The sequence below is a fragment of the Microtus pennsylvanicus genome, chromosome X, assembly GCF_037038515.1.
Source record: "Microtus pennsylvanicus isolate mMicPen1 chromosome X, mMicPen1.hap1, whole genome shotgun sequence".
Classification (NCBI taxonomy): Eukaryota; Metazoa; Chordata; class Mammalia; order Rodentia; family Cricetidae; genus Microtus; species Microtus pennsylvanicus.
The window spans coordinates 86,142,816-86,154,912 of NC_134601.1; the positions used below are offsets into that span (position 1 = coordinate 86,142,816).

Sequence of the window (12,097 nt, forward strand, 5' to 3'; positions counted from 1 at the left end):
AGGAATGTTATTGATTCCCACATAGGTCATGACGGAGCCCATTGTTATAAAGATGATCTAGCTCAGCAGAAGGCTCCACAATGCTCATGTTCTTGCTTTACCCCCAGATTTAGAACAGATATGCCAAAGCCTGGTCCTGCTCTAGTCTGAGGCAAGTCATGCTGACGTTTTCCTCAGTTTCATAGGACTATTTTATGAAGATAGCTTAATGAAGAGTTGAAGACTTGGCAAAAGGTACAGGTTTTCAAAACTAATGCTTAAGTATGTTCTAGCAAACACCTACCTTGGCTTCTTCCAAGCGACCCAGGGCTTTGAGCAGGTTCCCCAGGTCACTACGAACACAGTACAAATCCTATAAACCCAGAGATAGTAGTATTAATTATATTGTTTTCTCAAAAAAAAAACAAAATCCCAACATCACTTCTACACATCTAGCGCTGCCATTTTCTTGTCAGTTTAATGCAGCACTTAAACTTAAGCACAGGCTCCCAACTCCTCCTATTCTAATTCCTAGAAAATACAAAAGGAGCCTGAGGGGGACAAATCCAACCAGAACTTATAAGATATTTACAGAATTTATTGCTCTTCCTAAGTCTGAATACTATCTTTGGCTGCACAAATATGTGTTTTGCTATCAGCTGCTGCTCCAGTTCTGGCTGGGAGATCTGTGACACTATTGTCTAACATTCTTTCAAATGCATTTGGCCTCATCAGTTTCAAACACAAGACTACAAGACCTTTCTAGAGCCTCTCTCCTCTCCAAATGTCACCCGTAGGAAAAAATGATTGAATATTTATTCAACTGTTTTATTCAAGGTTATGATGAATCATTCCTGTTATCAAGGACCAGAAATTTTCCACAGCAGGAAAAACAGCACTGCACTTAGCAAGTGATTACCTGTCAACAAACCTACCCTTTGGCTCTCAGGCTTATTTAGAAACCTTGATTTCATTTCATGCCTAGGCAGAAGGATTACCATCCAACCATAGCCTCAGTCCTGCACCTGCCACTAGATTACTCATTAGTATTAAGTACCATCAGAGCTGAGTGGGCGAATAATGAAAAGCGGCTGACTCTGCGTTTTATTAGCAGCTCAACTGTGCTGCTAGTCCGACTCACCAGTCCGTTCAGCAGGAGGACATGCTCAACAGACAGTAAGAATCTATCAGTCAATAACAAGCAGAGATAATGGCAATGAGTTACGTTTATCATCCCAAACTGTTATGTGGGTGAAAGAACCTTAAATTAAATCCTACAAAGTAAAATTTTATTAAATATTCCAAAGAATTACCATGCATATTGGTTTCCAGAATTAGTAGTTAGTTTTACTGATAAACTGACTCTGTATTGTTTACTGGCATTCACTGGATGAACTGAAAGGTCTGCCAATAAGGTAATGACTGGCTAAACTGGGACAATTCCACGATCTACTTGAGTTAGTGCTGTCCCTCAATCAGTGACTGATGCTTTGGAAAAGTATGGTTATCTTCTAGTGGCCTTAAGCACAAGCTGATAGTAATCCTCAAAGCCTCTCATGTAGCAGGCACAGTAACACACACCTGTAATCCTAGCACCTGGGAAACTGAGGCAGGAAGGTGGTCCTAAATTCAGGTGCCCACCCCCACCCCAGTTATATCATAGGGAGTTCTAGACCAACCTGCACTACAGAATCAAGACTCTTGACGATGAATGAATGAATGAATGAATGGATAGATAAATAGTGCATGAATAAATAAAAAAGCAAAACACAAAAACAATTCACAGGTACCAATAATCTTATTACCGACTAATCGCCTTCTGTAATTAGTCTAAGTACTTTGGAATACTATTTGTATTTTGAGAAATAATGAATTCTATAATCTTGCTATCTACTTTGTATAGGTTTCCTCCTCTGAACCTTAACAAGGTAGCCCTCTGTCTGATGGGCTATGTCTAAAAAACCTAATCTGCTTCCCCAAGCTCCCTCTACCATTTTTTAGTGGGTGGTATGTATCTTTAGACCTTCACCAATTTCTATGGCTGTTCTAAGCCAAAAAAATCAGAAACACAACAACTGACTAAAAGCTGCATTTTTAAAGATATGTTTTATTATTTTTAATTTCAAATATGGGGTGTGCACATCAGTGCAGGTACCTTCAGAGCCTAGAGGCTTATTGCATTCTCCTGGAGCTGGAGTTACAGGTGGCTGTGAACTGCCTGATATTGGTACTGGAATTTGAAATTGGGTCCTCTGGAAGAGCTGAGCCATCTCTCCTGCCCCACCTATATATTTTTACCCATCATTACATAATTTTACCAGCTAGTTTCCATGAACTCTTAGATGCATGACTATATTTAGTCATATCATCTAGATTCATCATTATCTTATAGACTGGCAACGTAGGTCAGTTGGTAGAAAAAAATTAACCAGTATGTCAAAAGCCCTAGGTTTGATCTCCAGAAAATGATAATATAAATACCTTCAAGATTACAGTGAAATAATTAGTCCACTTTAGGAAAAGGCAAAACATATCCTATTAAGTGGACTAGTAGAGTGACTGAAAGTAGAGCTCCACTTGCCCGGGATACAACAAGGCCTTGCGTACCTAGTACCACAAACACAAACGAAACAACTTTCAGCTGGCATGGTGGCATGTGTCAAGTGGCATGGTGGCAAGTGCTCCCACTTGGGAGGTGGGAGCAAGATAATCAAGAATTCAAGGTCATTCTCAGCTACTCAGTCAGTTCAAGGTCAGCCTAGACTAAGTGAGACTCAGTCTCAAAAATGCCAAAATAGGGCTGGAGAAATGGTTAAGAGCACATGCTACTCTTCTAGAGGACTTGAGTTCAATTCCTAGTACTGTAAGCTGTCTATAACTTCAGCTCCAGGGGATCTGACACCTCCTCCGGGCCTCCATGTCCACAGATACAACAACACAGATACATAACAACAACATTTATTTTTTTTTAATTTATTTCTTTATTAAGGATTTCTGCCTCCTCCCCGCAACCGCCTCCCATTTCCCTCCCCCTCCCCCGATCAAGTCCCCCTCCCTCATCTGCTCGAAGAGCAATCAGGGTTCCCTGACCTGTGGGAAGCCCAAGGACCGCCCACCTCTATCCAGGTCTCGTAAGGTGAGCATCCAAACTGCCTAGGCTCCCCCAAAGCCAGTACGTGCAGTAGGATCAAAAACCCACTGCGACATTTAAAACACCAAAATAATAAAATAAAATCATGAGATCCAAATCTACACACACATGAATACACATAAGATTATTTAAATGTCTACAAAGTACAAGAACACTACAATTCTACAAAAGTCCATTCAAAACCTTGTGTCAAATTCTGCTTCATGTCAAATCAAAATGGTATCTAAGAGAATTACTTTGTTTAAACCTTACTCCTCTGTTCATCCCTAATTAATATTTATGGAAACATTAACTTAATAATAGACCTAAAACCAAGAAAAATAAATTAGACATACACACTCAAAGGACAGATTTAAGCTGGGCCTTCATAGATGAATAGAGACTTAATAAAGGAATAGGGCATCAAAAACAAGGAAAACACTGTACGGTTAAAGGAACCAAAAGTTGTTCCTATGTAACCATCCCTCCTCTCCTAGTCTAACAACTGCTTCCCGACTTTCCTCTTAATGTTCCACCTCTGGACCCCCTTGACATCACTCTGCATATGCACACATTGAGGAAAATCAGGCCAAGAAAAACCTACAGTGGTTCTCAACTGCCTCTCAAATTAACTTCAAACTCCACAGCCTCTATTCTTCTGAAATCTTCCAATTGACTCTGCCCTGCTCCACTCATTCCTCACTACTACTTGACTCACCACTTCAGTCTGGGAAGTCTACTTGCTGTTTACCTTCCTACAGAATGCTGAGGTCCTAAGCACCCTCTCAAGGGAGTCTTGTGATTAATACTCTCCAACAATAATCACCCGAGGAGCTTACATCTTTTTCCTTTATGGATCAGGTCTGTCTCATGATAACCCCTCCAGAACACATTCCCCATCTCCTCACCAAGCACTGGACACAACAATAAGCACTTGAATATTTAAATGTGACCCTTGCCAGACAACCTTAACAAAAAGCAGAGTGGAGAGAAGTAGATAGAAACGGAAGGTTTTCTCATACTTCAGCTATCTGGGACTCTCAAAACAACAAAATCAACATGACAGTAACACATGATGGGATGTCAGCCACTCTCAGCACTGTGTTATCTACCATTCAAGCAGAAACAACTTCTCAACAACTTTCGCACTCAGGCTCACGGCTATCACACAAAGGAGAACTGTATGCATAATTTGTAAAGGGATTGCCAAGTATGGGTAATTCTAACAAGCAACATGAGAAAGAACACCAGAAGAAATAGCACCTTAAAATATGACAAGCTAAAGTTTCAGCAAATGTATTAAGCCATATAACATTACAGAAGGCAGCTCCAAATAGAAAAATATAAAGTAGCTCTATCTCAAAACTCCTGGCAGGGCAGTGGTGATGCACGCCTTTTATCCCAGCACTCGGGAGGTAGAGGCAGGTGGATCTCTGAATTTGAAGCCAGCCTGGTCTACAAGAGCAAGTTCCAGGACAGAGAAACCCTATCTCGAAAAACCAAAGAAAAAGAGAAAGTAGCACCTCCTCCTACAAAAAAGAGAGCCAGGTGGGAACACACCAATGTCATTAAGAAGTAAATTCATTGTTTTAGTGCTATCTTGCTTTGAAAGTACATGACGCTAAGTTTCCTGTTAATAGGTTAGACATTTAACAATACAAACTATGCACAGTATATATTTAGATAGTAGCACGACTTTGTCTATCATTTTAATTTTCCTTTCACAATATAATGCTGTGATATACTGTCTGCAGAGGTAACGCCCTACTACACATACAAGCAACTAAAAACCTGAGCCAGGGCTGGGGATCTAGCTTAGGTGAAGAGTGCTTATCTACCATGCACAATGTCTGGTTTCTATCTACAGTACTACATAAACTGGGCAAAGTGGGACATCCTATAATATAATCTCAGCACTGGGAAAGTGGGGCAGGAAAATCAGAAGTTGAAGGTCATCCTCAGCTACTTAATGAGTTAGAGGCCAGCCTAGGCTACACAAGACCCAATGTCAAAATAAATTAACAAAATTAACCAAGATTACAAGTATGCTAGAGAGACAAGCTAAATTTACAAGTCAGCAAGTAAAGGATAAACCTAGCCCTAATTACTGAAGGAAAAGAATGTACTATCCTGGCCCTTAAAAGAATCAAGTTCAAGCCTTGCAGGTAGACCTTTCAAGGTTAGCCGCCTAAAACTGTTAGTAACTAGATAGGACTGCAATAAAAAATTACAAATGCACTCTAATTTCTTTTTTTCTTCTTCTTCTTTTTTTTTTTTTGGTTTTTTAGACAGGGTTTCTCTGTGTAACAGCCCTAGTGTGGAACTCACTCTGCAGACCAGGCTGGCCTCGAATTTTAACTCACAAAGATCCACCTGCCTCTACCTCCTGAGTGCTGAGATTAAAGGCATGTACTACCACCGCCTGGCTTCACTTTAATTTCAAATATGCATTGAGTACCTCTGAAAGAATATGTAAGAAATTACTTTCATGGGGTTAGAGAGATGGCTCAGTGGTTAAGAGCACTGGCTGCTCTTCCAGAGGACCCAGGTTCAATTCCCAGCACCCACATGGCAGCTCACAACTATCTAAAGATCCAGTTGCAGGGGATCTGACACCTTCACACCAATGCACATAAAATAAAAGTTAAATAAACCCTAAGAAATTACTTTCATTATCTACAAGCCTATGTAATTTCTCGCTAGATTAAAAGTAGAATGAATAAAAATCATTTATTATAATAAACTCACAAATTAAAAGCAACATGTAGCTAAGCTAAGGTAGTCATTCCAATGAGCAACTGGCCCAGATCCAAACTCTATACATCGAAATGAACAATTAAAACAGCCATTACATATAGTGGGTTTTTTTAATCTTTTTTAAAAACTAAAAGAAAAATTTAAACTTTCAAAATTAACTTTAAAATTGTTTAAACCGGGTGGTGTTAGCACACTCCTTTAATCCGAGCACTCAGGAGGCAGAGGCTATGGATCTCTGTGAGTTCAAGGCCAGCCTGGTCCACAGGAATTCCAGGACAGCCAGGACTGTTACATAGAAAAACCCTGTCTGGGGGGGGGGGGACTGTTTAAAAGATATTATGATGGAAAATAGTTAGAAAGCTTTGGCAAACTACTAAAATAAGCTTCAATTTGCTTATTTTATAAAACTGGAGTTAAGAGCCAGGCAGATAATGCAAAATGATTTCCAGGCTGTGCACAAGGGCAGCCTTTGGCCACAGAAGGTCCTTTTCAGATTTCATTTCTTGTTCATGTCAACATTTACTTCAATAATTCAACTTCAAGCCGGGCGGTGGTGGCGCACGCCTTTAATCCCAGCACTTAGGAGGCAGAGGCAGGCGGATCTCTGTGAGTTCAAGACCAGTCTGGTCTACAAGAGCTAGTTCCAGGACAGGCTCCAAAGCTACAGAGAAACCCTGTCTCGAAAAAAAAAAAAAATTCAACTTTAAGTTTCAACATCCAGTTCGCCATTGCTAGCTACGTGATCTCAAGAAAATTACATAACCCTGAATCTGTTGGGGTTTTTATATTGGTGAAACTGGAAACACTGTCCTCTTCGTGAAAAGGATCATGGTAAAGATTCAGAAAGACTTATCTGAAGCAGCAGTGTCTGAGCCTATAGAAGACTTTCGATAATGGCAACTGCAGGAGTTAATCATTAAGCGCTTCCCCAGGGTGGTTACAAAGTCAATGTTGATGGAGCTCAAGTATATGCTGATGCTGCCAAGACCCACCCCATCCCTAACACTTATCTCTTAAAAGTTTATAGCCACTTTCCCTTAATTACATCAACAGTTTCCAGGGCATGTTTTACATCCCTGTATTTTACTTAAAATTTTTTTGTTCTGCATTTTGAACGTTCCCAGACTGTAATACAGTATGAACTTAATGTCTGTCAACCAGGATACACTTGCTCCCTGAAAACATATGCAACTCAAATCAACAAAGAATTAAAGAACTAATGCAAAATCTAGTCTGAACATGCAATTGCCTTAATTCTATTTCTAACTTGATCGAGGGAGGGGCTATATTGAGATCATTCTGTACTCTAGTTTTCATGTCACTAATATACTAGCAACAACTTTTAAAAACCATTTTATACTACAGATTAAGATCTTTAACCCATCATTCCTTGAAAATCAAGAATTGTTATAAATACCCATCAGAATTTTCCCAAAGTTCACTAAAATAGCACACAAAAAAACGTGTCTTGTGCTTTATTAGTATTACCAAAAGAATTGATGGGAGTTTTTTGGTAAGGATAATTTTATGCTATTTAAATAATTTTTTTAATAGGGCAGACCTTTATGCAGACCAAGTAAAACCAATTTCATCATTTCAAGTGCATAAACATATTAAACATCTCAACTATTGACTTTCTTTCATTAAAAAAAACCTATTGTCTAAAGTATCAAACGATGTTTGCTTGTTTGCTGGATTGCTATAAAAGGAAAACAACTGATAAACTTTTACTTACAGGATTGTACTGAAGAGCAGAGACGTAAGCTTGTACTGCTCCTTCCATGTCACCTGCTGCTACCAATGCTGCTGCCAGGTTAATATAACCATCAATGAAATCAGGCTTGAGCCGCAAGGCATGTCGATAATGCTCAATTGCTTCCTGCAACTGCCCTCTTTCCTTGTACACATTCCCCAAATTCGAATAGGCTTCTGCTAGGAGGGGATTCTGTTTAATTGCCAAGGTGCTAAAGTGAGCAGATCTGGAATAGTAGAAAGCGTTGACACATGAGGATATGCACGTTAGAAAAAAGGAGGCATGGCTCATATGCAACCGTTAACAGTTCCTGAAACCCTGTGATATGGAACATTAGCTTTTAACCAGCAAACACCAGCAAAGTTTGAAAACTAAAACTTTGCTAAGATGAGAATATCCAGATTTCAAAAAGGAAAGTTGGTTCTTATATATAAGAAAATTCTTATTAGACTCTATTACCAAACTGCCACATTGTATAATGTGATCATTAAGATCAAGAATAAAATCTATGTACATGAATCTCATTTTCCATTTGTTGTTAATATGACACACATCTTCAATGCCTAAGTGTGTCAAAATGACAATTTACTAAAAGATCTAAAGCACAAATTCTTCTTTTCATTAATTCAACTGATTAGCTAAAAGCAACAATTTAGTGAGGGTATTTCTAACTTGAACTACATATGCCCCTCCTTACCAGTTTCTCAAGCTGACAGGTCTAGATGCCCAAATTTATACCAAGACTAATTATCTGAAAAGAATTAATAAAGCAGTAGCCCCAAATGATAAAATCGAGAAGAAAAATCTAGCCATGCTGATAATATGCTCACCCCCACAAAACGGGGGAGAAAAACTAGGAGCTAGGCAAGTCAAAAGGGAGCAAAAGAGCACCTGTGTGTTGGTGGCTCAGATGAAACCCAGCAATGGAAAGCTCTGAAATGCAAATATTTAGTAATCACTTTTTAAGTTCAGCACCCAGAGGCAGGTTACCCCGACATCTCCTACCTGTCCAGCCTTCGACACTGGAAGTGTATAGATGAAAGTAATAAAAGGACACCAGTATTGTCAGGCTCTTGTCTCCAGAGCTGCATGCAGTGTCTCTCAGCTGCCTCAAAATCTCCTGCCTGATATTCTCGATGTGCCAACTCAGCTAACCCTTGGAAGGAAAGCATACGTTTCGTTGGTTCTGGAGAATCATCAAAACATTTGAGGGAAGGAGGGGGGAAAACAAAAAGTTAGAAATGCAAACCAAAAAAAAAATGTAAAACTATGGTAAATTAAACTTAAAGATGAAAATGCTTGAAACTATGTAAAGCACTAGAGTGTTCTGCATATTATTAAAGCCCCATCTACAGAATCCATCTCTTCAAATTCACCCATTCCTAAAGCTTCCTTTTCTAAACTACAGTAAGTTACTGCCAAATGAGGCCCTTAATTTTGTAGTTTTAAACTATAAATCATAGGCATAGTCACTAAACTAAGTTAACACAAAACATTAAACATGAAACCTGCAAAAGTTACAAAGATTTGTGAGAATAACCTAGTGCTAACAATACTTCATTAAACTACATTTCACACTGGGTTTGTAAGGGCTGGGGTATTCTTAACACTTTCTCAGTGGATGGGACACCAGGTGTCTCCAGAACTCTTTATATTTACGTTTTTGAGTTTTACAGCTTTATCTTTTTAGGAGCACCGATAAAAACAAGCCTAAGGAAAACAACTCAAAGTGCTGCTTTCACTTTTAAAGCAGCTGATAAACAAGAGTATCTGTCCAGGGCTAAAGCACAGAACAGGTTCACCACACATTTTAACTAAACAAAGACCCAAAGGTTGCTCCTCTACTGAGGACCACTCCCCGAGAAGACCTAATTAGCTAAACCCCACCCCCCATCCCACCCCACCCCCGCTGCCTTAGCGCTAACGTTTTGCGCTCTTTCCCTTGCTCTCACGGAAGGACTGGGACATTGAAAACAACCCTGTACAATATCCAGGCAACCAACCATTTCAATAGTTTAAAAATGCTATAATATAAAATACTGAGTAAAATATAATAAATGACAAAATTATTTTGTTCTATGAAACTTGGTTTGGATACATAATGAAATGCTGAAGCCCAGGGACAGTTCTATGGCTCAGCTGTAAGCATTTCTTTTCTTCATGACACAGTAGGAATTCAACCAGAACGAACACCCTACCCTCTAGTCTAGATGGTTAGAATGGGAAACCACAGACCGAGTACATCATCTTACCAAGGTCATGGGGACAGGCTCAAATTTAAGGCAAGCTTCCCATATCAGAGCTGACGAGTGCTCTGGATACTCTAGAAAGTAATTTCCTGACAGAAGGCAGCTGACCACAAAAACAAAGACCGGGAAGATTTGTGTCCAAATCGGAGGTCGGAGTTTTAAGATAAACTAGAAAATTAGATTTGAGACAAGAATGCTGCACTTGCTAGCTCCTAAATTTAGCACAGTATTTGTCGGCACTTTTCCAAGCCGCTTATCTGCTCTTTTAAAACTGGAAATGGCCATTTCCTCAAAAATAGTTAACAGTCAGAAAAGGGCAAGCTCTTACAAAAATCTAACACGGAATCTTCAATCTTTGAAAACCACTGTGGGAAAATGGGAAGGCGGGGATCGGACTAATTATTAATCCTACTCCCGTCAATTATGGATGAGATATTACTGAAGATTCATCTATTTATTGCAGTGCCCAAAGCCAGCAACTAAAACCTTGACATACCGCAACTACGAAACAACAACAGTATATATACTCTCGGAAACCTTAGAACCGCAGCCCAGTTCCTCACTCCATCCCTCCCCAAATAGCCTCAATCTGGAAAGGCAGTTGAAGGACACTCCTACAATTTGGTTGTTTTCTTATTTTTCAGTAGCGAAGGCTCGGGAATGAATTGTCGGAAAAAAGGGGGGGGGGGCAACCTCTTTTCACTTGTGCAGCTACACTCCAGGTGCTTTACAAACTCTTCAAGCAAGGATGGAAACTTTAAAAAAAAAACACCCTATGAATAAAGAGATAACTGGGCTAAAGAATGGGGATGAAAACCTAGAGGTGGCGGCGGAGGAATACATTCAGAAAGTAACACAAAGAGAGAATTGGGCGGGCAGGGTGGTCAACGCAAGGCACCGAGGTGGTTTCTTCTCCAAGGATAGAAAACGACCGTGGGGCTGGCACACTTGCGGAGGAAGGGTGTGGTTGCCACCAGCGGGGAGGGCCGACGGGGTGGGAAACTCGGGACGGGGGCAGCTGGTGCAACTGGGCGATGGCTAAGAGAACCCCTGGAATTTTCCAACCTAAACCGGGACCGCTCAACCCAACACCAGAAGGCGCTGGCCCGCAGGCGTGCGGGCTCAAGGTCCCCTCTTCTTGAGGTTACTTGGAAGCACGTCGACGAGCTTTCGCTAGTCTTTGCCTACGCCTGATGCAAAGTGAGGTTAGAATTACATCAAAATAGCACCCCGCCCCAGACTAGCAGAGGGCGACTAAAAGTAGCCAAGGGGAAAAGGCTGGCGGGGGAAGAGGTGGGAGTGCGTGCGTGCACGAGGGGTTTACAACGAGCTGCAATTGAGGAAGAAAGGAGTTGTGATGGAGACAGAAAGAGTAGGGATTCCAATGCAGCCCATTCCAAGACAGTCTAGGCGCGCACGTGGACTGGAAGCGTCCGGAGAGAGAAGGCTAGAACACTGGTGGGAAAAAAACAAGGAAAAAGCCCAAAAGCAAGCAAAATGCAAGCAAGCAACGAGGAAATGTTTACGGAACGGACGACAGCACCAAACCCGATCAGATGGCAGTAGAACTCAAGAGAGTTCAGCAGTGCCACTGATGGGGATGGTTAGTGGGAAGGGAGTGATGAGCAATACAAGACGGCGCCAGACCCCAAAGGGACGTCTGCCAAAGTAGAATGGGACACTGGTACCTGTGCTGTCGGCCACGTTGCCCACGGAAGACGCCATCTGGAGCTTCTTGAAATAGAGCAAGGGGGTAATTGACTTCTACTGCCGCCACTACTGGCAAAAATGTTTCTAGAGGTAGCAGGAAAAGGGCAGCAGCCGTATCAGTGTTTTGGAAGGCTTAAGGGGCGGCAGCAGATACTGGACTCGAATCTTAGCAACTCTTGCTAGACATCTACCTCTCACTGTCTTGAAATGGCGGCGACTGCTCCTCGACCGAAACAACACGGGCCGGAACTACTTTCGGCTATAATCAAGTGCCCCGCGGAGGTAGCGCGTAACAAGACTACCGACGAAATGACTGTAATCAAAGTCACTTGCTCTTACGTAACCTTCCGCCCAAGGTCCATTGCGACAAACACGACTATAGAGAGCGCATGCGACAACCCTGTCAAGGCAACTCCGGGTTAAGGGCACCCTGTGGGACAAGAGGCTGCAAGTTTTTAAGAGTGAGGCGGAAAGGCAAAAAATGCACGTCGATTACATTTTTTCTTTTGCAAGCGCTAA

The 12,097-nt window shown here is 41.2% G+C and overlaps 1 protein-coding gene across 3 annotated transcripts in view; it reads right to left on the reverse strand.

Annotated features, from left to right (window-relative positions):
* Positions 1-11,864, reverse strand: part of Ogt (O-linked N-acetylglucosamine (GlcNAc) transferase) — a 43,807-nt gene extending 31,943 nt beyond the window's left edge. Inside the window, exons 1-4 of one of the 3 annotated variants that reach the window (XM_075956808.1) lie at positions 11,557-11,864; positions 8,625-8,775; positions 7,602-7,845; positions 284-352 (exon numbers count right to left, since the gene is read on the reverse strand). In XM_075956808.1, coding sequence (XP_075812923.1) covers positions 284-352; positions 7,602-7,845; positions 8,625-8,775; positions 11,557-11,593 — 501 coding nt within the window. In that variant the 5' untranslated portion in view covers positions 11,594-11,864. Of the gene's footprint in view, positions 1-283; positions 353-7,601; positions 7,846-8,624; positions 8,806-11,556 lie in introns of those variants that run through there. The other 2 variants (XM_075956807.1, XM_075956809.1) reach the window with 2 other exon arrangements.
* Positions 11,865-12,097: the final 233 nt, after the last annotated feature.